The sequence below is a fragment of the Temnothorax americanus genome, unplaced genomic scaffold, assembly GCF_048541705.1.
Source record: "Temnothorax americanus isolate GAGA-0224 unplaced genomic scaffold, ASM4854170v1 Scaffold5, whole genome shotgun sequence".
Lineage (NCBI taxonomy): Eukaryota > Metazoa > Arthropoda > Insecta > Hymenoptera > Formicidae > Temnothorax > Temnothorax americanus.
This window is the reverse complement of record NW_027509657.1, coordinates 7,461,913-7,487,966: the sequence shown is the minus strand read 5'-3', so window position 1 is coordinate 7,487,966 and position 26,054 is coordinate 7,461,913. Positions and strand designations below refer to the sequence as shown.

The 26,054-nt window shown below is 46.1% G+C and overlaps 2 protein-coding genes across 13 annotated transcripts in view; one reads left to right on the top strand and one right to left on the bottom strand.

The window, feature by feature from the left end:
- The window catches only part of LOC143904159 (uncharacterized), a 157,133-nt gene that overhangs the window by 96,095 nt on the left and 34,984 nt on the right, over positions 1 to 26,054 (bottom strand). For both annotated transcript variants that reach the window (XR_013258860.1, XM_077418546.1), the window contains exon 2: positions 13,070 to 13,179. Coding sequence is in view for 1 of the 2 variants with exons in the window: in XM_077418546.1 (XP_077274672.1) it covers positions 13,070 to 13,166 (97 nt within the window). In the remaining variant the exon portion in view is untranslated. The remainder of the gene's footprint in view (positions 1 to 13,069; positions 13,180 to 26,054) is intronic.
- Positions 1 to 26,054, top strand: part of Sv (paired box protein shaven) — a 119,912-nt gene that overhangs the window by 72,482 nt on the left and 21,376 nt on the right. For 9 of the 11 annotated variants that reach the window (XM_077418529.1, XM_077418526.1, XM_077418525.1 and 6 more), the window contains exons 1-3: positions 13,163 to 13,804; positions 18,155 to 18,320; positions 21,574 to 21,771. In XM_077418529.1, coding sequence (XP_077274655.1) covers positions 13,519 to 13,804; positions 18,155 to 18,320; positions 21,574 to 21,771 — 650 coding nt within the window. In that variant the 5' untranslated portion in view covers positions 13,163 to 13,518. Of the gene's footprint in view, positions 1 to 13,162; positions 13,805 to 18,154; positions 18,321 to 21,573; positions 21,772 to 26,054 lie in introns of those variants that run through there. The other 2 variants (XM_077418524.1, XM_077418523.1) reach the window with 1 other exon arrangement.

The following is a 26,054-nucleotide window of genomic DNA, read 5'->3' as shown; positions in this document are numbered from 1 at the left end:
TTCGTGCCGAGGAAATAAGTGTCGTTGACACGTTCATCGGGCTTCTGTCAAAGACGCGCGGAGAGTTATACATTTTCCACGGTGACTCTACATCCTACGAAGTAATATAATTTGGAAAATGTTGTATCTTCTATGATTCTGTAAAGAAACATGCCGATGCTGCCACACAATCTGTAAAAATAACCTGCGTCGTATGTAAGGACTATTGAAATTAATGGGAAAAAATTGAGATTATTTTTAAAAGACCGGTCGATGGTTCTACATTGCGAAGAAAACATTGCGCGCGCGCGAACACATGGAGCGTGAAACAAGGATTGCGGCTACAATGGAGCTAGTTGTAGGTACAGCTAGACAAGCGGCTGACATCATCTACGAAACGTAAAACAGTTTGCAGAAAACGCGTCGCGTGCACGCGTCAGACGCTAGACGGGTGCACGCCGCACGCACTCGAGCGTGAGATGCGTTGCGCATCGTTCCACATACACCGACGCGCGCGACGGACGCATACGCGCGCGAAGCGCGTGAACGTGAAGGCGAATAGATAGGGATACGGCAGGAAATGATTCGTGTTGTATCTCCTCGTCCGGCCGAACAATGCCACCGTGACTCATCCTCCGTGTGCCCGCGATCCCGACAAGCTATGAAATGAACTCTAAAATAAATCCGCGGCTTCTCCGCAACTACGTCGCAACGTACGTTCTTTGATCGCCAATGTAAAACAAGAAAAAGAAAAAAAAAAGAAATGCGATCCTAAAAACCTGTCTTTCCTAATATCGGTATATCGATATTATTCTCGCGCGATCCACAACGTTGTTACTAACGCTTTTCGAAATGTGGTAATATTAAGTAATGTCGATCGCGCGAGAAACCCCCGGGGGAGTGAATTGCATCGAGCGAAATATGAGACTTTTCTCGTGGAGCATTAGAAGTACGCACGGCGAACGTACGTCTCGACGCGGGCCAATTTCCACTGTGTTTCTCCAGTATAGAGAAGACTGTTTATGGTACGTGTATATAGCGATGTAACGTTGGTATATAATACTGGGGTGTAATTACGGCGCCTAATAGGGATTACGGCTTGGCCAAGGGGAATCGAACATCGGGGGAGGGTAGCCGGGGGTAGCCCGATGATGATCGATACCATTGGTATCATCGCGCGGTGATTATGGGCGCGGTGCGGCGTGCGGCGACGGCGGCGGGGACAAGAGCGGAAGGCGAGAAGGATACCAGAGGTGGTAGGTGCCTAGGGATCGCGAGGCCTCGGGAGTAAAGAGCAAAGTAAAGGGTTCCTGCGGTCGGAGGCGCGTTGTTGCGGTTAAAGCCGTAACACGTCGCGTCCAACCTGCAGCCGCTTCTTAACTACCCGCTCGCCGCGAAGCGCGTTCGGATACCTGCTTGGTAGCCGCGCCGCGCATTTATAATATATACGCGCCCGCGGGACGAACGCGGGGTGCGGCGTCGATTATTGGCCGGACACGACCGCAGAGCTCTTCGGACAGTTCGAGCCCGTTCGGCTTACCGTCCACCGAGTCTGCCCGGCGAATTCGCAGTATCGAGAATTTTCGATACACACAAAAACCGCTAAAGTAGCGTGGGATGAGAGAATCGGCTCAATTCGGCGAACGCCCAACGAAAAAAGCATGCTTCACGGGCGCAATTATAATATATACGCGACGCGGGGATCAACCGCGATTCCCGTCGTACAACGCGGCTGTTTCTCTTCTGACACTGAGCGATACAAGGTTTATTACGCAAACTAAGAATTGAACGAATCACCAGGACTTGAAAAAAAAAAGATGAAACCCCAGTGTACAAATCAATTAAAATTTCAATGCGTATAAGAAAGATTGATATGTATGTAGATAATTAGGTTGGGATAATGAATAAGTGCGTTTATAATGATGTTGTAGTCACAAGAGACAAGAATAAATAAAATTGTTCCTAAAACGCATTCCCTGTCACCGCGAAGTCTACGTCACGAGACACGACTTGACAACGCAGAAGATGATTTCATAAACCGTAACAAAAAGTGCGATACACGGGGATCCTGATGGCTAGTCCGATGCGAGCTGACGAGCGTAAGAGGGATTTTATGCGCCGCGCGCGCAATTATAATGCACAAGTCGGAATAAACGGCGGACGATTACCAAGGCGACCGCAAGATTCCCGGTAACTCTTAGCGAGGCGGTAGCTGACGTATAAACGTATAAACGTTTCGGTTGTATGTGTATGCTAGATGGTCACTCTGAATTGCCCGAAAAAAAGGGAACTATGTCGGCCTGTCACTATTATAACGCAGCGTGTCGGCACGTGAAATAAACGCGACCGCAAAGTCCTGTTTACTTGTTTAAATTTTATAGCAGACTCTATTGCAATTGCAAGTTTTGGCGCAAAAAAATTCGCGAGCGCCATGAGAAATAATTTAGTCGTCGCACGCACGATTATGGTACATAATCACGATTGTACGCGAGAGCCTTCTTGCGCGCATGGAAATTGTAGTTAAACGGACGGTATTGTAATTTACGGAAAAGCAAAAAAGAAAAAAAAAGAGAACAATTGCTCAATTTTCTGCGGCTTTACACCGGCGACGTCCTTGCGATCACAACCGGGAGTGTCGGATTCATGTTTTTCCTGCGGCGTTTCCGAGCCTCTGTCCTTGCGCGTTTAATACGGATTGGAAGAAAACGCAGGATTTCGTGCTCATTAGCGTTCGATACCCCGAGTCGTATCGATTTCCATCTATCGATTGCAAAAGCGGCTTCATCGGTTCATTAAGTTCGGGCAGGACCTTCGGTAATTAAAATCGAAGAAATCGGCTGCGGCGCGCACACGCGTATCGACTCGTGAAAGCCTAAAATTCACGTAGAAGTGCAGTTTTTACTGCGCGCCACTAGAAAAGTTTTCACTTCGTTAAAAGTGATTATAACTCATATGGAATTCGTAAAGCGGTGATTTCGCTCCAATTTCACCGGTCACCACCGACACGACGAGATAACGGCATCCATTAAGATCGCGAGTAGCCGAGTAGCGATAATGGATCTTTCGTGTGTCGACTAACCGACTTTGCGCAGCCAGTTTTTGCTAAAATGAGAAAAGCATTAAGCTTCACAGCCGCGGCGCGTAATACAGACCCAATCAGATCACCTCGCTTTCCACTCTAATGCCTATTTGATCGCGTCTGCTAACGATGCTGTCTAAATGTCAATCCTTGAGGTTTTTCGAATCCGGAAGAAAGTTCACGCTGAATTTTCGCGTTTTGCTCGTTGATACACTTCTGGCAATACGTATGTACCGTTATGACAATCTGAAGATTTAATGGAATAAGTTTGTGTGTGTTGAAGCGCAATAATTTACATATCCATAAAAGGATCACTATCCAGGAAATATAGGACCTACATATTTAACGGCGCATGAAAAGAAAAAGATTCTGCAAATTTCCGATTCGGTCAGAGCGTTATTAATAAAAGACACATGTGCGAATATGTCTAATTGTAAGATAATTCATCCTTTTGCGCGTGCCGAGAGACCCAATAGAATCGCGACCGCGCTCCTGTTCTCCAAGATATTTTAGAAACCTATTTTTTTATAATCTAATAATAAGCGGGAGTAATATGCACGTGACTCAAGTATTCAACAATCGTCAAGTCTATTGGTGCTCGCGTATGATATCTCGCGAATCACCTCCGGAAGTGGATATGTGCTAGAAAAAAAGATTATAGAAAAGTGCAGAAAATTCACCTAATAGAAAGAACAGAGTCATTATGTCTCGTTGCAACAACCGCAGTTCGTGAACTGCAATTTTCGAATATTTCTCATTCGAGGAATTGCGACTTTTCTGCTTCGACGTGATCTACCCGGATTGCAAAAATCATAAATGCAATGACAACCGCCTGCTGCCATCTGCGACTTATCGCGAGTTGAAACGCGAAACTCGTTCGTATACCTTTGGTCGAGGCCCGGTCGAGCTCGGTGGGTAAGAACGATTTGCGAAGCCGACGTCGTTCCCGAGAGCGCCGGGCATCTTCGTGGCCACGTTGGATCCAGGGTGATCCAACGCGATAATTAATAATGGGGTGATTGCGGGTTTAATAATGCGCCACGATCGATGTCTCGAGGTGCAATCGAGGACGAAAAAGGGGGCAAAATGGATCGAGAATCGAGAATATATATAGATGAATCGAGTGGTCGCGCCGGATATCGACGCCATTAACAATGCCAATTAAAACGAGCTGCGCCTATTGACAGATTGACGCGGGTGTTTTCTTCCAGACCATATACCGCCATTGCGGGATGAGTTACCTGACCTATAGGAGAGAAAGAGAGAGGGGAGCGAGTTATTATTAATCTCCCTTTAAGACCGCACTTTTCTGCCCCTCCACCTTACCATCGCGTTTGCTAACCCGAGCACCGGGTGGGTTTTTAGACTTATCGGGATACACGTGAGCACCATATTTATGTCAACAGCATTACAGCATACGTAGGCGGCGCGATATGAAAGATTTACTACGTTTACGCGAGCGTTACTTCTGTAGTAACTTACGATACGTCCTTCGCGTGAACGGGATTTTGTAGTAACTTACGATAATTTACTCCGCGTAAACGAGTGATATATCGTAAGTTACTACAGAAGTAACGCTCGCGTAAACGTAGTAATTGTCTCGTTATCTCCTGTCATATACCCGCTTCCAGAGTGCGAGTTGGAAGTCACAGAAACAGGTTATGCCGCACGAACACGGCCGCAAATATCTCTGTATATAACAGAATGCCTCCTTTCTCTTGGGCGGCTGATATAGGCAGTGATAGGATGTTCAGAATCGAGGGATCTCACACTTCCGGAATGAAACTGTCCGCGACTTGAAATTCTTAGCTCTCGCTTTAAAAATGTACTCTGTTTTTGCTCTTTCTGCGATATAATTACAAATATTCGTGTATGCTAATACTCAATAACTTGCCAATTAATTTTCCACGAAAATGCAAATATGAAGGATATGCTCTAAATCGGACGCGGCCGGTCGCCGCGCAATAACGGCTCCAAGCGCTTCTAATTTCAGCCCTTCCACGATAGTATGACGAATAGTTGCGTTATCCACGCGAGTCCATGCTCCGTGCTTGGGTTTCGGCTTGGTGGGACCAAGAGCTGACGGTTCTCTCACTCTTCGGCTTGGGGGGGATAGTAGAGGAGGTATACAGGAGGAGGCGCGGAGAAGGTTGAAGGGGGTGGCAGATTGATCCGTCACGGAGGGCGAGCACAATCACCCCCATTAGACATTATGTGCCTCCCGGCCGCACGTACACGCACGCATCACCTTCCGCGTGTATGTACGCGGTACGTGCGTGTGCGCGTGCGAGCGTTACTGTGCCGGCCACCGAAATGTATCCGCTCTATAATCGGGTTCTCTCTGAGTTACGATACTCGTCCCGATCTATCGTGCTGGCCGCGCCGATGTAGGAACGAGCCCGAATTTGCAGCGGTTTACGCTCGGCCCACGCTTGGAGAGGAAATCGCGACGCGACGGTCCTCTTTCCGCACGCTACGCGGATCAAGAGAAAATCGACGGTATACACACAGGACACAGAGCTCCAGGACACGTGTCGTTCGTCAGTTTCGCTCGTTTCGCCCTCGGGCTCGAGGCACGAGGCACGAGGAGCGCGAAAGCGCGCGCGGCGACACGGCGCGCTGCTCACCATTTCCCCGCGACTGCCGAAGCCACCCACGTAGCCCGCCGCTCGTTTGTCATCCGACAAATAGGCTTTCTGCCCGCGCGCGAGAGGAGCCAAGTGCGTGTGCGACACGCGTACGCGCTTTCACGCGCGCCTCGTTCATCTCGTACACTCGTAAGATTATTATTATCTTAACGGTCAGGGCCGCGCGCGTCGAGATCCTCGTTCGTTCCGTTTCTTTATTTTTATCTAAAACGTTCGAGTACGCTATCGTCGTTTATCTACGTATCATAATCACAATAAGAACGAAACGATACAATTAATATTCATTCATTGCGAATCGTGAATAAAAACAATAGTTTAAATGAATATGGACGTGCTCATGTTACGCACCGCGCGCGACAATTCAAAGTGTACGTTATACGTGGCAATATTACTCTTGTCCCGTTCAAAAAAGATTTTGTCAGTCTCTTCCTCCATGTGCTTTCGGCACCGATCCTTCGTCGATGCAGTTATATACGTACGTCGCAAGCAACATCTGGTGTTAAAACCAGAGCGAAGATGCCGCACAGAAGAGCGCTGCGAGAATTCGCATATAAATTAGAGGCTATTCGGAGAATGCGAGGCGGCGAGTAATATGTCGTGCTCGATTAATACTTTCTTTCTGGAGCGGGCTTGCTCGGAGCATGTCTATATGTCACGTGTATAGCACGAAAGCTAGAGACGATAATTCACTTTCTTCGACAAGGAAGCGGTGACTTACAAAAATCATCCGGCATCTTTTATACTCTTTATCGAATAATTTAACTTTGTAGAATTGGAACGATCTACTTTTCATCTATTATTTAACATTATGCCGCGGTACCATCGTTTTTCAAAGCTTTTCTCTTGAGAAAAAAAATGGGTATCGGCGTTCCTATACAAAAGATCTTTTTGGTTTAGAAAAGTGAACGCTGTGCCAAGTTGCAAAGGGTAACGGTGAGGGTTGGCTCGACTCGTGCGCGAAGGGTGAAGTACCGGATAGTCGGACAAGAGGGCGAAAGAACGAGAGAAGCAACGGACGAGGTGAGATGAATAAATAAGAGGGTTTTGAAAGGAGCTCGTTGTGGTGCAGAAGGTTATTACGTGGCGTCACGCGATGATGTATCCGCGCTGGTTCAGATTGTCTCCGCGAGATGGGACCACAGACCGTGAAATATGCACCAACCCCCGGGTTAAACCCCCTGGAGGCATACCCGCCCCCGCCCTTATTCACGACCGCATCACCACCTCCAGACGCTGAGGAAGATCGCCACGTCTTTTCGAGGGAGGGTCGAAGCGCGCGGCTGCTGCCTTTCAATCGTCGAATACCTCTGTCCTTTTTGCGCGAGGATTAATAACGATTTTAAATGTTCCACCATTGTAATCAGAGGCGTTATTGGCAGAATAAAATGTACATCTTTCTCAAGATCGGTTCCGTTTCGAATATCTTTTGAAACGCTTAAAAATAAAATCATATATCACTCAGTATTACGGAATCTTTTTTAATAAAAGCGTCCCGCGACAAATAAAATATCGCTATGCAACGCGATGCAATATGTCCCCGCGATGATTAACGAGCAAAAGAATTTTTGTCGCGCGACGCATCGAAATCCGAGCGTACGGAGGACCTCTCTCGCTTTGTCGCCGATCGATAGCTTTTAAAATACTCGGCTAAATCGAGATGGGTCCGCGCGCGCAGCGTCGAAAAGCAGCGTATCCGGATTGCGTGGCAATAATTTCCATATATGTGAGGCGCAGTGACGGCGCATAGATCACGGACGTCTACCGCGGCACGCGACAACACGTGTCCCGTACTCGCTACATTCAGCTACCACCCCTCGCGCCTAGCTACACTACGAGGGCGAATCCTCCAGGTTTTCCACCCACCGCCACCGCAAGACGACGACGAACCACTCGAGTGCGTCCCCCTTATGCGCGCGACACAACCCTTCTTCCAGCCATCATCGTAACGTTATTCATGCTTAATACGGAGAGCTTCTTAGAAATGCAGCTTGCTCGGGAGAAGCGCAAGAATCCAATTTCTCTCCCTATTATTCTTGCGGTACAAACGCAAATAGTATCTTTTATTTTTGTCGTCTACGTAAGGAAAGAAGAAAATCCAAGTTATTGTATCATGATACGAGTGGACGCTTTAAAGAATGAGTGTGAAATGATTCAGAAAAATATTATAAAAATTTGATTAAGTATTTGGTGTAATATAATTCACAAATATAGAGGAAAAAAGACAAAGGAAAAAGTACGTTTGAATGAAGATGATCCATCATTTTTGCAATCGAATCGTCCGATATTATATTACACATTGTCATAAATCTGTCGACGATGCTCGACGCACAATAATAATCGTGTCTCTAAACAAGGGGATAACGAACAGAACGTAATCATATTACGATGCTTTGGCCTTTAGCTCCCGCGGGAGTGTCGGAGGGTTGTGTATTTGACATTTAGCATTTCCCGCGGGAAAGTTGCTTCTTTGTCTGTTGTCAAGGAATCCCATTCTCGTAACATTATCACGTATTTCAGAAAGATAAACGTAATACACATTTACATTAAGATTATCTACAAAAAATTCTCGCGTATTATATTAATTATCTGACTATATATATACATATATATATATGCTACGTACAGTCAAGCGAATCTTATTATATTTCACAATATGCTATAAAAATTGATGTTATCATTCAACTGCGATATAATTAATTGAATGAAACATACTGTCGGAATTAATATGGAAAAATCTGTTTTTTTTTTAAGTAATAAAATAGCTGTGTCGCGCCGGCAAAGTCCCGTCGCAGCAGAACGACGAGGATTTATTTCAAGGCGTTGCAATTTCTTTCTGTATCAAACGAACGCGTCTAACCGGTCTGTCCGGGCGAAAGTAAGAGCTCCTCTTCTTAAGATTAACGATACTTTAGTGCTCTTTTAAAGAGATCGTCCTTCCATACCCGCGTTTCCCGGCAGGAATGCTCAGAATTAACCGCCACCTCAGCCGCCCCCTCTCATTCTCTACGCGTCGCTCTCCCTTCGCCTCGCGCGATCCCCACTTCGTTATTCTCCACCGCCGCACTACCCTCGCAATGGGAGGACCAAAAAAAAAGAGTAGCAATCGTCGGAACTTGAAAGCAGGGCATTTTATGATGACTACAAAAGTGGTTGCGGCCACCGTTGGGGTGGCAAGAAAGAGGGTGGGCACGGTGCGGTGAAACGAGGGTGAGACGCCACTACCACCACTATTGCTATCCACCGCCACCTCCTTTCCTACGTCCTTAACAGGACCAAGCGACGCGACGTAAGGGAGAACGGGTGAGATGGAAGGATCGAGAGAGCGCGGCTACCACTCTCGGCAGAATGGTGGAGACGGCAGGGACTTGAATTGATTGCTTTCATTACGCAAAAAAGTCGCCTTCTCTTTCCCTTCCCGCACGAGCAACCCCTCACCTTACCCTCCGTATTTTTAACTTCTGCCGTGCGACACTGGCGAATAAGTAAGTGCGCTATTTACATCAAATCTTGTGAGTTATCGCCGCCCACCTTTTCTTTCCTCCCGCTATAGTACCGCCATCGGAGGAACTTTGTCGGGGGTAAATTCTTTGTGTAACCGTTACAAGATTATGCGACAATGAAAATGTCCTTTGGATGCTACCGGAGTTAAATCGCGGAGCAGCTTAATCCTTGCGCTCATAATTTTCAATCAGAATAAGATAGAATCTCTCTTTTCGAAAAGAAATATATTCGCCGGTAATTTCACCGTAATTTCTGAATCGTAACGAGCGATAAGAACATATATTATCATATGACGTATATACCTTAACAATATCGTTAATTTTACAGACGCCCCGTTACAGTTTCGCGAACTCTTCGTTCTTGCACTATGATAAAGGAGATTAATGCGGCGGTCGGTCGCATAGATTGGGAAGGATAGTAGCTCGTCTAGGCACTGATTAGGGACAGCCAAGAGCACGATGCAGTCGCATTACCCCAATGATCGATGCACCCCGTACGGTGACCTCATCTGCATTTGCCCCCGCGTACACCGCAGCGATGCTTCCTACCCTCCGCCGCCTACACCGCAGGGCCTCCGGGTCCACGGTGCGTCCCTATTCGCCTACAAATGCGTCGTCTCAGCGTCGAGCACCGGTGCAATCATGTAGAGGACATATTACCCGTCAACGCGGCCGGAGCCGCTCGTTCGTTCAGGCAAATGATATGCCAAAGCGTAATCTCGAACGAGATCCTCGAGAGATTAGGTTCACCGGCGTAGTAATGACGAATGAAGGGTCCGTGCTCGTGAGGATCACGCGTCAGGTGAAGCAAGAATTTTTGCGAGGGGTGAAAATAAGCATCTCTCCAAGGATCCGCCACGAAATACTAATTTATCATCATGTCGCCTCTATAAGAAAACGTGGACGGCGATTAGAGCAACCAAGAGCGAAAAATAAAAATCTTTCTCATATATACGTATGTCTCGAAAGTCGAGTAACTTTGTACGCTCCCGACTTCCCGCGCGAGTTCCGTCGCGATATTCTCACGAATCGACGATCGAATCGACCGTGTTGCTGCTAGGAAGTTTCGTTTCGCCCGAGTGCGAGTGTCGGTGTCGCGTACACCGGTTGCGCAACGACACCGTTTTGACAAGACACACATATGTAAAGTTTCGCGATGTCGGGTATCTAGTGTCAGCGGGCGCAGGGCGAGAGGAGGTGCGGAGGAGGCGACGCGGGGATCTGGAAAGGAAGAAAGAGAGAGAGAGAGAGAAAGAACTCGCAAAAGAACGCACTCAAATGTAAACCGGACCCTTGTGAGATTCGCGGCCTAACGACGGTCCCACCAACGACGACGATGCCTGACCGCACCTTCCGGGCGATCCGGCCCGATCCATGCGGCTCAGAATAGGGCCCAGTTTCTTCCTTCTCGGCGTAACATTCAGAAAAGATGATACTATACGATCCAGTTGATCATTTTGATGTAAAATGAATCTTTTTAATTTTTACAGATTAGAAGTCTGTGTCTCTCTTTCTTTTTATTTCAGGCTTTACGCATATATAAACACAACGCTGTACAATTTGATTAAATTTAACATTAAGATATGTTATAGGTATATGAACAAAATGTAAGCGATTTGACAATTGACAAATATAAATAATACAGAGATGAGCGGCTATATTTACGAGCGATAAATGTCGAATATAGTTTGTACCATTCGAACTTTTAAGCGTTATAAACTGTAACTCTCTTCCGGCGAATAAGTATCTATATTTCACGATACGTATCATGTCCGAGAATAAGTTCCCAAGGAACGCGTTGCACAGGAGAGGGAGTATTATACGCCGCAGTTCATAAACCAGTAGTATACATCGCGCTCCACCTTCCGCGCTTTAACTTCCCCACCTCGCAATGTGTAGATTGCAAAGCCCTTTTCTCCCTCGGCCACCTTTGCTGTCCCGCGGCAGAGTCCGTGAGCGGTATCCACGGTATTTGTCTCCACGTAATCAGTCTCGTAATTAATCGCGGCGATGCATGCCGCGGGACGTCGCGCGATACGCTCCAAGAGCGTTAACCCTTTCAGTGCTAAGTTATTGTAACGCCATAATACAAATAAGATCGCATACGATTGTATACAAAACATCGTGCTCAAGCAATCTTTACAAACTAAACCGAAATATATCTAATATAATAGTCTCCACTACCTCCACGTTTTAGTGAATTGTTGGTGATGGCAAATCGATGACGAAGAGATTGCCGTGAAAGGTGTAGAAGAATAATTTCGTACGTAAAGAATGAAAAAAAAAAAGACTAATTGTTGAACAAAACTCGATTTGAAGTTGGAAATTCGAAGAAATAGATTCCCGCTGAGAAGGAGAGACAATCAAATAATTTCGCGTAATATTGGCAGTACACCAGCCGACCAGCATTAATTTTTAAATATATTTGGCTGCGTGGCTTCGTCTGGCCGCCATTGTTTTTTTCTGACCCTTCATCTCCAAAATGTGACGATAAATAAGTTTATAGCCATTCGATATCCTTGAATTGCTCTTTGCGTACAGAGAGAAGGATCGATAAAATGAATAAATTATAACAATACGAGAGGAAGAAGAATTAAATAGAAACAATCGAAGAGGGAAACTATCAGAAAAACAATTCCACGAAAAATTCTGAAGATACATGAAAATCGTACGAGATCCAAAAACTTGAATTATTATGAAAATTCATTTGTCGTGAAATCGTTAACGACAAATCGACAAATACATTTTGTTCACCCTTGCTTCGCGCACTTCTCCCATTCTTTTCCTTTCCTTGAATTTCTCTTTCATCGATCAGCGATCAAAACGCCATGATCCATTCCGCAGAATGAAATGCCACACGCCGCAGAAGCGGCCGTACGGTAGAGAGAAACCCCCCCCCGGGGCGGGTAACTTTTAAATAAATAAAATCGATAGGGCGCGACATCCGAGGGAGTCCAAGAGATACGACCTCTTCTCTCCCGGAGAAGAGGGACACTCTCATGAATAAGCAGTGCTCACAGGGGTGTGCGCCGCGTGATTTCGCGCGGGACTGTTGGCGGTAGACCAGCCGGCGAGCGTTTATTTCGCGCTCGCCTTCGTCTCTCTTCCATCCCGAGATCCACCGTCCTCCGCCACTCTCCTGCCTCCCCGCACCCGTCATCCGAGGGTCCCATACTCGTTCCCGCCGAGGTCGCCGCGATGCCAATAACGAGGTTATCCCGCGCGACGCCGCCGCCGTTTCCGTAGAAACCCCTCGTCGCAGGGTGCTCTCCCACCCGGCGGTTACATCGCGCCGACCAATCGGGCCCGGCTGGATGCTGATCGAGGGATGCAAAAGGCGGGGTCGAGCGCGGCGTGGGGATGAAAGCTCGCCGCCGCGAGGCGGGGGTCGAAAAGCTGTCCGAAGTCACGTGTGTCCGTCGGCAGAAGCCACCTTCGTACTCCTCGACGTCGTCGGCCCGGTTTTGCCGTGGCGGCACGGCTCGCGTCGCTTCTTCGGGAGCACGAAAACAACCGCGGCAGCTGATAACGATATAACGACCAACGGACGTGAACGAGACTTGTTTCCCTTCTTTCCGCATACCGCGAAGCCATTAAGAATTTCGCGCCTGGACGGAGAGCGTTTGGCGTTTCGTTTGTCGCCAAGCTCGACGTCCCGCGCGTATCTCGGATTCGACCAACCGGTTCACTATCGCGCCTGTCTATCGCTTGTCAATAATTCACGGGATGAATGTTGTATTGAATAACGCGACATATTCTGTAATGCCGTCTTGAGAAAATCCACATCTCAGCGTGTTCAGCGGATCGAATACAGTGATAAGCGTTGACTACCTACTGAAACGTTGGACATGTTAAACTCTCACCTTTGTGTCGTCGGCGAGACGTATGACTACTTGGATGCAGTGAGCTGGATTGGTGATTGTGACGAACGATAACAGCAGTGCATGTCGTGTATATCATATCTCGAGTGTACCTGTAACACACAAGTTCGTCGTTGATATTTCACACTTTTCACATACCGCATACGTATAAGGACTATGTGCAATATGTCTCCTAGGAAGAGTCGAAAATATTACATAAAGCGCGCGTGAAAACTCTCGCACGTGAGATTTGAGCGGACACTGGGATCTTTGACCGCTCATGTGGACGATGTTGTGAATGGTACTCCGCGACATTTGTGAACGTGCGAGTTGTAGGTCAGATTTGATTTTTCGACGGTGCAGCGAGACACTCGGCACTTGATTCTCGAAGATGAAGCGACGGCCGACCGGGTATCCGCAGCCACCCGTCGTCCGTCACAAAGACGCTCCTGATGACAGTCATTGTATCGCGTCGCCATAGACCGACCCACTTCGTTCCCGTAAAAAAGAGACGAAAGCCACTTTTGGAAATCTGTGAGAGGTCTTTATCGGCGGTCAATAGGACCGCCCGTCCTTCGGATGCATTTGATACATTACATATAAAATCTGCTCCGCTCCGGGAGAAGCAGGCAGCTGGATTCCCGATGGCCGTCGGGCCTGGAAGTGCCGCGATGGACCTCAGCACTACTCTGAGTAGTGCCTACCGATATAATCAAAACATGATGGAATATTACACTTGTAAGATATTTAACTCCACATATATTTTTTGAACGTCTCGCTAGAAAGTACAGGCCTCTTTTTATTTTCTTCTCTTCTTCACCGTCATAACTATAGCATGGCACGACTGAATAATTTATCCGAGTCTGCTTATATTCGCGCGTGATATACGTATATTTCAAATTGGATTATAATATCAAAATTTATCGTTACAATGTTATTGTCTTACACAATTCTTCTTTTATCTTGTTAGACTATTGATATATCGCGAATATAATAAGTACTCGATAGCGTCGATAAATTTCAATCGTCACGATTCTATTTTGTTCGTTAATTCTCAGCTCATGTTAACAAGTATTTGCGGCCCGTGGCAACCATAACGGCATGATTTTAATAGATATTCTAGATATAAATGGATCTAACCTTGCGATCGGACACTTTTTCTTCATACGAGGAGTTTTTTCGTTGCTTTCAATTTACCGTCTATTCTTTACATTTTATATTTCTTCTAACGCGACTCGAAGCTGCGCATAAGTTCGATGTAAATGCGATTATCAGCGGATGTCGATAACTAATGCAAGAAGAACCGCGAAACGGACATTCTCTCGCGTGTAAAACGATTCTCTCGGGATCACACGATTTCTCTTGGAGTTCGCCGACGGAGCATCGATTAAATAGAGCAAACAAGATGAGAGGATCAGAAAAGAGTCGCGAATCCACGGTATCGGTGTGTAAACGAGAGTGCGAAAACAAGAAATCCAGTGGCCTTCGATCGCTAACTGAGCCGTAGCGGTACCGGTACCGACGAAAAACTAAACCGCAATCATTGTAGCTGACGATCTGCGTAGGAGCTATTCGCAAAAACCTTGAAACTCTCTCTTCCCTTGAATTTGTAAAAAAAAAAAAAAAATGTTGCGCATCTGACAGTTTCTATAATAATGTGTTTGGTCCATCTCGTTGTAAAAAATTATTAAATTAATCAAATGATTATAATTTGTCTATTAAGAAATGATTTCTCGCATAACTTTGTCTAGAGCATTACGTAAAAATAACAAGTTCGCCGATCCGCAAGCATTTCCATTCAATCCTCATTCGGACCGTATTTATTAGTTCGAGCCTCATTTTAAAGTTGTAGCAATCAAAATCACCGTACGTTCCGTTTATGAGCGCGCAGCTGGTCCGTTAAATCTAATGGAATGCTAATAACTATGCAACATTAACAAGAATAACAGCGATCACTGATCGGCCACGTGTTGTAAAATTATCTATAACGAACCGTGTGCTTTTTACAACTCGAGAAATTTAAAAATACAAAATTTTTTATTATCATCATAATATATATTATCTCATATATTACGTTGTGTCATCATTCACTATATAGTAGTCCGTCAATGAGAAAATCTAATCAAATATTGATTATCAATTACATTAACGTGCTTTTCAATTACTTACGCGGCATAACTGTTCTGATTACAATAGCGAAATTCTAAGGCATCGCACGCTATACCGATGAATTACACTTGTACGCGTATTTTTCTAGCCAACAGGTAATAAAGTCCGTCGTATTCAGGCGTGCCGGCAATACATAACGCCAAGGCGTAATGTAATACGGGAACAAAGCAGCGCGATGCTGGAGAAATATCGAGTGACTACACGGGAATCTATATCAAAGTTCTTGGCTTCCAATATACACACGTACCGAATCGCCGATCGTGTATCACTAGGGCTCATTTTATTGGCTCTGGAATTCTCCTGGATCGGTCCTCCATTCCGCTAGCACACAAATGTAGAACGGATGCTGTATATAAGTTTCATCGCATATATGTGCAATCAAATATTTCTACCGTATACAAACTTTAGTCTCTCTTAATAGACATCTCTAAATTCGAAAGAGCTAATCTACATATTTTGTAAGATTGATAAATTACAATTAATGCGTCTGAAATAATTTCATTCCTTTAAAAACGCGTCAATATTCGCATAAATATTTTTTCTTATCATTGTAAATATCATTTCTCTGGAGAAATCGGCTTTGATGAGATCTGAGAGACAACGCAAACCGGATTGAGTTATCTCAATTCAGACCGCGACGAGATTTCAAGGATATCGTTAGCGCGGCAGTAGCCATTGAGACATGGGCACGTCGCGTAATGAAAATGTAATGGCGACTCAGCCGATGGGGATCGCATTTGTCCGGAAGTAGTCCGCAGCAGCTCGGCGCACAGCCAGGTCATCTTATTTTGCATCGACGTTTTTATATCAGCGGTTCCAATTGCTTAGAATTGATTAGGAAAGACACTCTTGGATTTCTCTCTCCGATTGTCAATCGAAACGGTGATAAAATCATAAATCCAATTTTATGGAATCACTAACTTGGATATAGCTCGAAATTGCGTGCGAGTCATTGATTGACGATGATCGTGAACGCATCCTATCGAATCTTTATCGAGTAAGAGATTTCTATTTCTATTGAAACACTTCGAAGCAAATAAAACGAAAAGTAACGAACGTCATCAATCTTCTTCAGGCTAGTCAAAATCGAAAGCTTGTTTTGGTTTTTCGTTACCGCACGATAGTTTCTAGCAAATCGCGCAATTTTTTATATAATACTTATATTCCCAGATATAAAGAAAAAATTGCGTCATATAGACAATATAAGAGAAACGTAATTACATAGGACGAGACGTTGCATCTCTCGATTCGACGTATCCCAGAAATGCGGAACGGCACGGAGCGACGGCAATAAGCCCCAGTAATATATGGTGGCCAGTTCCAGCGACGGCAGCAAAACTCGTAGCAGTAGCAATAGCAGTAGCGGCAGCTAGCCGATTCGGGGGTGGTCCAGGCCGGACTCAACTCAGAGCCCTCGTATAGCTGTGGTCAGCAGGCGTGACGGCGTGTGTGCGCGTAGGGTAGTCATGGTGCTTTCGCCCTGGCAATGCCACCATGATCCCAACAACTATCCCCCTGACTACCGGCCGCGCCGCGGGGATGCGATCATAAACGCGAGAGCGAATTGATTTGCGACCGGAAAGCGCGTATCGTTTCCAGTAATGATCGCGGAGACCTCATTGTCTTCGTGCGACGGCGAGATCATCGAGTGAACGATACGATATACGGTCAAACGGCAAAAAAATGTCGTGGTTCACGCCTCATAGATCGCGGTGTTACCGTAATTACGAAACCCCTCGGATGGAAATGCGAACGCGCGCGCGATGTCGGGGGCGATGACTCGTTGTCACACGTTTAATTTATTCCTTCGAATTGACTTTACGACGAACGGAGAAAACGTCGAAAATTGTAATTAGATGATAATTGAAATCAGAAAACTTGAAAGTATATATATGAATAACAATAATTCCCGAATTTATTATTTGCTCATCCCGATATAAGAATGTATTTGTCGGAACAAGTGTCAAGCAGAAAAAATATTCAGCCAGGCTGCCATAAGAGCGATAGCGGCCAACTTAACTCATTGTCGTCGAGGGTTCATCGGAAACAACGATGATCATCGAATCATCGGTGCACTGGCACGAATAGGGAGACATATGTCGCGACGCAGAACCCTCCATTACGATATTGGCTCGAACTTATCGCATTAGGCAGCTTTAACGGGCGAAAATGAAGCCTGCGAATGCGGCGGCATAGAACAGACACGAGTGGCAGCGGGGTGTAAACTATAATAATGAAATAATCGGACCCTGGAATATTTCTCGATGTTACGAAAATAATGAGCCGGCAGAAATATTAAAGTTTGCGTTTTGCTCCCGACGCGTTCGATCTATTGCGCGCTTTATTAGTCACTACGACTATTAGATACCATAGATTTATACAGATGTCAAACATAAAAGTAAATATGTGTGTGTGTGTATGTGTGTGTAATAAATCATTATTTTTAAAACAAACAAACAAACAAACAAACAAAGCGTGTGAGACAAGTCGCTTTCTTAACAGAAAATCTCGTCGGCGAACGGTACGACATTCTTTCACGGAATCTGTCAAGTGGAATAATTCCGTAGCGGTAGACCGCTCGAGACAGAAGATTTACATTGGCGTTTGCGATCCGTTCTGCCAGCAGATCTAGCACGCGCGCGAAGCCTAATTCACACGCAAATCGCATTTAACACCGTGATTTCACGGTGGATCGTTCATGGCTGATACATTAACCTTTTGAATTCGTGCCCGGCACTATCACAGCTTTTGAAACCGAGACAGTATAGACGATATTGAGGCGGCTTATACGTGTTTTTGCTATACAATACCAATATAGCATATTTCTTCTGATATAAACGTTATAATGCTCGATTTACTACCAAGTTCAAAGAGTTGAGTCTTAGTCGACTAATGCATTATCGATCCGCATTTTTCCAGGTCATGGCGGAGTCAACCAACTCGGCGGCGTCTTTGTGAACGGAAGGCCCCTACCGGATGTAGTCAGGCAGAGGATCGTCGAGCTAGCGCACAGCGGCGTCCGACCGTGCGACATTTCGAGACAACTCAGGGTATCTCATGGCTGTGTATCCAAGATACTGTCGAGGTGAGTGCCGCACTCTTTTCGTATCCGTTACAACCGCAGCCTCCCACCGAATCCCGAATACCTTCCAGGACAGCGGGCAAGATGGGCGAAATTGTTAATCTGAATGCGCGAATAAATCAAATCTCTAAAAAAATCAAATCTCACGTAAAGATTAAAATTAAATCTCTGAAACGTGACTTATTTATTTGAACGGTGTAAGTATTCCGTGAGCAATTAACTTAGACGTATCAGAAATGTATAATTGTATCTGAAAATCGCATTTGCCAAGTTCGGAGAGCGGATAACGAGCAAACAACGTCGCCGAAGGGCAAGTGATTTATGAGGGAATCAAGTTTGTCTTGCCAAATGCCACGCCGCAATTTCCGCGCCGCGAAGTGGCCAAGGTCGTTCGAATCGCGGATAGAAAGAGAGAAGATGAGAAGGCAAAAAACGCGCGCGCGGGAGAAAGAGAGACTGCTCTTCCCGAAGCAATTTAATTAAAGACGCTGTTAGAATCGCGAAACGAACGAATCCGAGGGATGAACAGAGAGACGACGAAGCCGGAAGGAAGGAACCAGTCCTCATACCCTCGCGACGCGGGGGTGCTCGACGATATGCGGTTTCCATGTTTTTTCCACCCTCCAGACCCCCGCTCCGCTATATAACGGGTGGCCTCGTGCCGCTTTGATGGTCCGAACGTCATTCGCGTCCCCTGACTGAATATCATTGTCATATACGCGCTCTTTCATGAATCCCGCATAATAAAGGCCGACTGGATTATTTACTGCCACGACTAAAGTTACCATTTCCTCTTCTTTTCTTCGGCGCGGACCCCTTTTCGAGCGAGGATCGAGTCACAGAAACGAGATTTCGTCATTAACAATGTGAATGTCGCGCGCGATCCATCGGTTGAATTTCACTTGTGCGTCAAAATATGAGAGAGCAAATTTCGAACAATTTAAATCTTGGATTTCAGCACCGAAGGATCCGGAAATAATGTCACGAGTACCGAAGGGTAATAACGCAATCTCGTTAACAGTCCGATACAAGCGCTATGGTTTTCGAGTGCCACTCGCTGCTAAATTTAAACGTAGACAGTGGAGAACTTAGTGCTGATTCCATCTAAATACATAGTTCTTCCGTGTGGGGTGTGCGGATGTGACTTAATGACCCGAAAATACAGTGAAAACATAAGGCCTGTCGACGACGACGACGATACCGACGTGACATCGTTAACACCGACGCGAGCAGTTTATGCAGTCACGCGTCGCTGATAAAACGAGAATGCCGCGCGTCGTGATGCCTCGTTCGCCGAATTTAAGCGAAACCGGATACCGGGATTTTTTCGACTTTAGGCGAGGGTTCGTAAAATCGTTGACGAAGACGGCGTTGAAAGTCCGATGCCGGTGACCCCATGAAATCGAGTCGTTCCCCGTTTGCTCGGAAAACCTTTTCTGACTGCCGCGTCGGAGATATACAAAGTGCTCTTCTTCTTTAGGGTTACATTCGAAAGAAGAAACGCGAGAGGGATCGTAGTCTTGTTGTTCTTTGTGTCACGCTCGTGAATCTGCTTCTATATTCTAGATACGTCGTGGATTCTGGGGACTATGTAAAATGTTATGATTCTCGAGTCCTGCAAAACATCTTTTACTAGCGTGCAAATGTGACGATACGTCTTTTCTCGCTCGTGTCGTGACGTTACGCAAATGTACGTTTTATTAACTTCTCATCGATTAGCGATTGAATAATTAACATTTTTCTGTAACCTATTCTATTATTACGATTATATAATGCATTTCTTGCGTCAACGCTACACTTTTAATGTTAACGTGAAAATCAGCACGAGGCATTGTGGCCTCGTAATGAAGGGCGTAAATAATGCCATTTTTTCACGGAGGTGGTACTTTCGATTTCGCGCAAGACTGTTTCGAATCCATTTAAATCTGTATTAATACAGCAAGGGTGAGTAACACGCCGACGATGGCAAGGCAATTTGAAAAATCGCGCGATCTAATGGCCATTTCACGGTGGAGGCGGAATAAAGGGGACGAAATATTAACGGGTGAGCATTGCCATGTGGGCTTGAAATAGGGTTTTACACCAGATATGATCGCAATAATTTCGTGGGGATGGCGAGATCCAGGTCTGTTCAAGGCTATCCGATTGTATAATACTTTCAGCTGTAGATTTACGATCAAATGTTTTTTTTTTCGACAATACAATAAAATAGCAATTGATAGATCAATGCAATCTGACAATTATAATAACAAAATATTCAAAAATAGTAACATATTTCCCAAAGAGTGATATTATTCATTCTAAGATAATAGAAATATACGTTACAGTTTTAATTAAAAAATTTTCATCCTTCTACAACAATCAAAATTCGCACAAAGGATCAGGTTGTCGCAAAGGACTATAATTCGGCTCAACAATCCGAAACCCATTTTTCCTGTAACATGCGCAACGCAAAAAACCTGTTACGACGTTTTTATTCGCGCAAATATTTTTTACCGAAAAATACAGAGGTCTAATACTGGAGCGTGTTCATGTTCCGCAGTACACGCACAAAGGTATATACACGCGGGCACACTAAATTGGCCAGATATCCAGCCGGTATGAGTCGACGCTGATGTCGATGCCGACGCCGACGCCAACGCCGACGCCGGCGGCGGCGGCGGCGGCGGCGGACCCACATCCATCAAGGCGGCCCACAAGCGAACCATTATTGCGGGCCATTCGGCGTAATTGAATTTAAGCACGAGCGAAGATATTATTTAACTAATTAGGCACAAAGGGCGCGTTCACGGCGGGCCAATCGCGATTGTCCATCTCGCGCGCATATATACGCACCCCGCCGGTGGGAGGCCCGGCGGAAGAGGAACGAATGAGAGAACGAGAGAGACGAAGAGAGGTCCAAAGAGCAGAGAGAGGGAGGCAACAGCGGGAGGCCAGAAGCCGTTTGTTTTAAAACAGCCGGTCGTTGACGCGCCGCTGGACGGCGATTCGTTATTCCGACGTTGGCCGCCCACCGCGGGAAAAACGTTCGTTCCTCTCTCTTTTTCCCCTCTCGACCTCCCATGTTCCGTGATAGAGCAAAAGAGAGAAAGAGAGAGAGAGAAAGACAAACTGCGAACTTTGGCAACCGATCTCTTGTCGGCATCGCGCTTTCAAGTGCAGTTTAAGACCGATCAAAAGATTTCTTCCTTCCGCGTGTTGTGATTATTTCATAAGATAAAATTAATTGTAATGTTACGTGAATTTTATTTTGTAGGTATTATGAGACCGGTAGTTTCAAAGCCGGTGTCATAGGAGGCTCCAAACCGAAAGTAGCAACGCCGCCGGTCGTCGACGCGATTGCTAATTACAAGAGGGACAATCCGACCATGTTCGCGTGGGAGATCAGGGACAGATTGCTGGCCGAAGGCATTTGCTCGCAGGACAACGTGCCATCCGTCTCTTCCATCAATCGGTGAGTCGATGTTAATGCTCCGACAATTTTTCTAGTATAAAGACACATTTTATGAAGAAATGTCACTTCATCTCACTAATTGCCGGTGGAAGACAATAGATTACGTGTCGTTCCCCGTGATTACCCGAAGAATCGCGACATATGCTTCAACCGATCACCGGCGATAGGGACGCGATCAGCTATTCGCGCGCGCGCGCTCGGGCGCGGAGTGTTCGACGAGAGCACACCCTCGTATATGTGCATCGAGATAAGTACGCATCCGGCCCGTCACCCCGATCCTATTGACCTTTCGCAGGTTCCTTCGGGACCGGGCCGATTAATTCAAGTGTTTTTGCGTCGCCCGACGATGCGGCGGGCCAACGGAACACGAGTACCCTAGGATGTTGTAGGGCCGCCCTTACGAGAGCGAGAGCGAGGGGGAGTGAGCTCCCGCGGGACAGCATTACAGCGTATCAGCACCGCACAAACTGAACGACTCGATCCCCTTTCGACCAACTGAAAAGCTACAAGGGTACACTGCGGGAAAAGGAATGCGTGGGTAGGTAGGTAGGTAGGACAGGAAGGGACAGAGAGAAGCGACCGAGAGAAGGAGACACCGGGGTACCATTGATCGGCTCGCATATGTCCCGAGATTTAATCAGTCGCTACTTAAGACCTTATCTCCCGCTTAGTTTACAAGGGCCAGGCTATCTTTCTCCGAGGTCCGATTCTGTCTTTCTCGCGTGCACGCAGTCGATAATGAAATAGAGCGTAATGCGAATTGAATTGCCAGCAAGTGAAATTCACTAACGCGATTTCTACGGACCGCAGCCGCTAATGGAAACGCACGCAAATGAGTTAGCGCCCACGTAACGACGTAAGTGCTATGCGCGGCCGCTTATTTAAATTCCGCGTCGTGGTTGTGCGCGAGAGATTAGTCCGGCCACAATTACACTTACGATACTGCATTCTCTTGCGAGAATCTCAATCGCCGTAAAAATCCATTCTTTCGATTCAGTCATAAAGTGACGATCTTCGACTTAGTCAATTTTTCTTTTCCCTACATTTTCACGATTTTCTTTGCAGCTCTTGTAGCTATACCATAAAGTAATTGTTACACCACGAGAGAAAGTTTTGAATAAACTCGCATAACAGTGGTTACCCAAATAGAAAGCAATTAACCTCTCTCCGTCACATTCCCTGGTGTTTCGTCAAGCTTACTTTGCCATCATAAGAGTTACCTCGCACATATTTTCATTCTTCCACTATTCGCGTCGTGCGGTCACAGTAGCGTGAAACGTGGGCGTGTGTATGTACAGAATTACTTTCTGGCCGAGGTTTTCGATGTGTCTAGGATTGCAGTCGAGGGTGCGGCGGTGGCTTGTTGCTCGAGTGACTCCTCCACCTCCGGCTCCACCTCCGGCACACGCTCTCGCCTCCTCCTCACTCCTCGCTCCCTCTCGCTCTCGCCTCTTCTCTTTGGCCACGGTCTCCTTCTCGCTACTGCGACTCCTTTTCCTCCTTGTCCCTATCCCCCGATTCGAGGCCCAGATGGCGGGTATTGATCTGAATCCGGAGAGCAGATCGCCTGGAAAAACTTACTCCGCGGATACTTACCTACCTACCTACCTACCTACCTACCTACCTACCTATCTACCTCGCTCGCTATCTACATGCACCTATCCAACGTACCATCACCCACTCACGTACACCGAACCCGCAACTTTCCGCCCTATCCATTCGGTACAAGTAAATGCATTTCCGCTCGACGAGTAACAAATAGAAATGCGCACGCGTTTGGGTCTCTTTAGAAAATGCCCACGCACTCAGTACGTACTCCCGCAGGCTAATTGTATAACGACTGATAACGAGAAGGATTTTAAATGCTACATATATATTCCACGAGGCGTCGAAGCGAATATAGTTTCTGTCCGATACAGACAGATATGAAATTCATTGGGATGACGGTGCAGTTTCGTGAGGGGAAAGTAAGATCGTCAAAACGGCATGACGGCGCAGAGATTGTCACGTTACGACTTCATATAAACTTGACGGACAAATGCTGCGACTCTTATATTGTTAGACAATAGTAGACAATTGCTATAAAGAAAAGGGAAATAGAGAGAGATAGAGAAGAATTGAAAATAAAAAAGAAAATCTTCAAATCGATCGAATCATGCTTTCGTCGACGAACCTTTGGTGCAGCTGGAAGTTAGTTTAAAGAAAAGAGTGCAAAGAAAGAAAGGTCTCGATATGAAATGGGATTTCGCCACGAAGAAACAGGAACTGGGTGCATCAACGACCAGAGCGCGTAGTATACCGGGATTTCTCCCATTATGAGCATGTCCCGGTTTTTCTAGCTTCGGGGTGGAGAAATAATGATACAGCTAATATAATGTATTGTCTTGCTTTGCCGGAGCACTTCGAAATGAAACCCGTCCGCAAACGCGGGACAGAAAGAGAAAGAGCGAGAGTAGAGAAGTAGCATGGGAGTCGTGCGAGATAAAAAAAAAGGCGGACCAGAAGAGCGAAATAATGGAGTGGCTTTCGCGAAAAATAACAGTTATATATCCCGTATATAAGACAGGATTGAGGAGAGCGGAAAAATAGGCGAAAAACGGAGAGAAGATTGGACGCTAACAGTTCCGAGCCTCTTCTTTATTCGCTAAAGACGCCGACACAGCGACTTCTTCCTATTGTTCTCATTGCGCGCTCTTTATGAAACGCAGAATGCCCGTCGTGATTAAAAAAGAACGTTTTCTTTGCATGGTTCTTACGAAGATAGCTCTTCTTTTTCTAGTAAAAGGAATTTCGTGTCGCCAATTTATTTAACACATTTAGCAGGTCAAAAGAGTATTAATCAGACATTATTGAACGTGAAATGTGTATGGTAATTAAAAGGAAGATGAAAGAAATTTAGAACATTAAATGCATAAGCATAAATGTCGCGCACGATCGAAAAAGCGAACGCATTTATTGTGAGGGTATGACATCGAAAAAGATGAAGATAAAATCGGGAGTGTCTAAAAAAAAAAAAAAGAATATAAAGAGAAAAGGATTGTCGAAGGAGCTACGGTGAATTTCAGGAGGAAATATTGATAGGCTCGGCTTCGGCTGCGGAGTCACGGTCGAGTAGGCGGCTCTCTACCGAGGTCTATCTTACACGTATACAAACCCGCAAAGGCCCACCCCTCTCTTAAACCATTCTCTCTTTCTCTCTCGCGCTTTCTTGGTGTCGATCCTTCTCTCCCTTCTTCTTCGTCGGAGGAGTCTCAGGAGCAGATCGATAAGGAGCGAGGTTCGCCCGAGAGCTTTACGCCGGGTTCACAGCCTCCTTCTTCTCGTTTCCTCGACGCAGCCCCCGACGTCACGCTCTCGCGTGCCTCTCGCATTCGCCTCCGAAGCCGCAAGTTACGACAGAGTCGATATCAGGGCCAAAGGAAGAAGCCGCCGCTCCCTCGACTTCCTGTTGTTCCGGTCGAGAATCCTTCGCTCGCGGGATACTAGCGTTGTTCGACGATGTTCGAATTAGAAGTCAAGCTTGAAAGTTCTTTATGCGATAAAGATTCAAGAATTATCTTTCAAATGTAAATTTCACGCAGTCATCGATCTTTTGTTTCATTTTCAACGTTTTATATAATACATTATTCGGCGGGTTAAAAAATTCCATCGCAGTAAGGTGCATTTTAAAAGAGAAGGATGCGCGTGAACAAGATCTAAGCGATCTCGCAGATTCCCGAATCCCGCACGATCGATCACATTTTCAGTCGTAGCTTTAATTCGACGTAATGACCAGCGCAACGACAACAGTTGGCAGGAAATCTGTCGCGTCGAATCTCGCCGGAATTGTATCAATCTGTCATCGCTCTCTCGCGCCGGTGCGCGGCAGCGTCGTTCTGTTTCTATCGCGCGACTCAATCTCCCGTCGAGGCGCAACCGGCTTCGCTTCGCTCTCCATTACTTCCATATCATTTCGCACCCCCGGAATCTCCCGAGGTGGCGGCGCAGAAGCGGCCCGGGCCATATGGCTGGTTGCTCTCCTGGAGGACACAGAAAGACACAGAGGGACAGCCAATGGGATGGCTGTTACTTTCATGCCACTTTCGCCTTTCCGGCCGGCATAACCGGTATATCTCCCTGTTCATCTTTCGGTTATTAAATTACATCCCCATAAATAATGCTCTGCCTACCCCGACGAGCTTATTTACCATTCCGCACGCGGCACCGCGGGAGGACTAGCTCTTCTCCTCCAGGAAGCCGTCAAATCGTCGCATTTGTCATCTCAACTTGAATTCATTTACCGA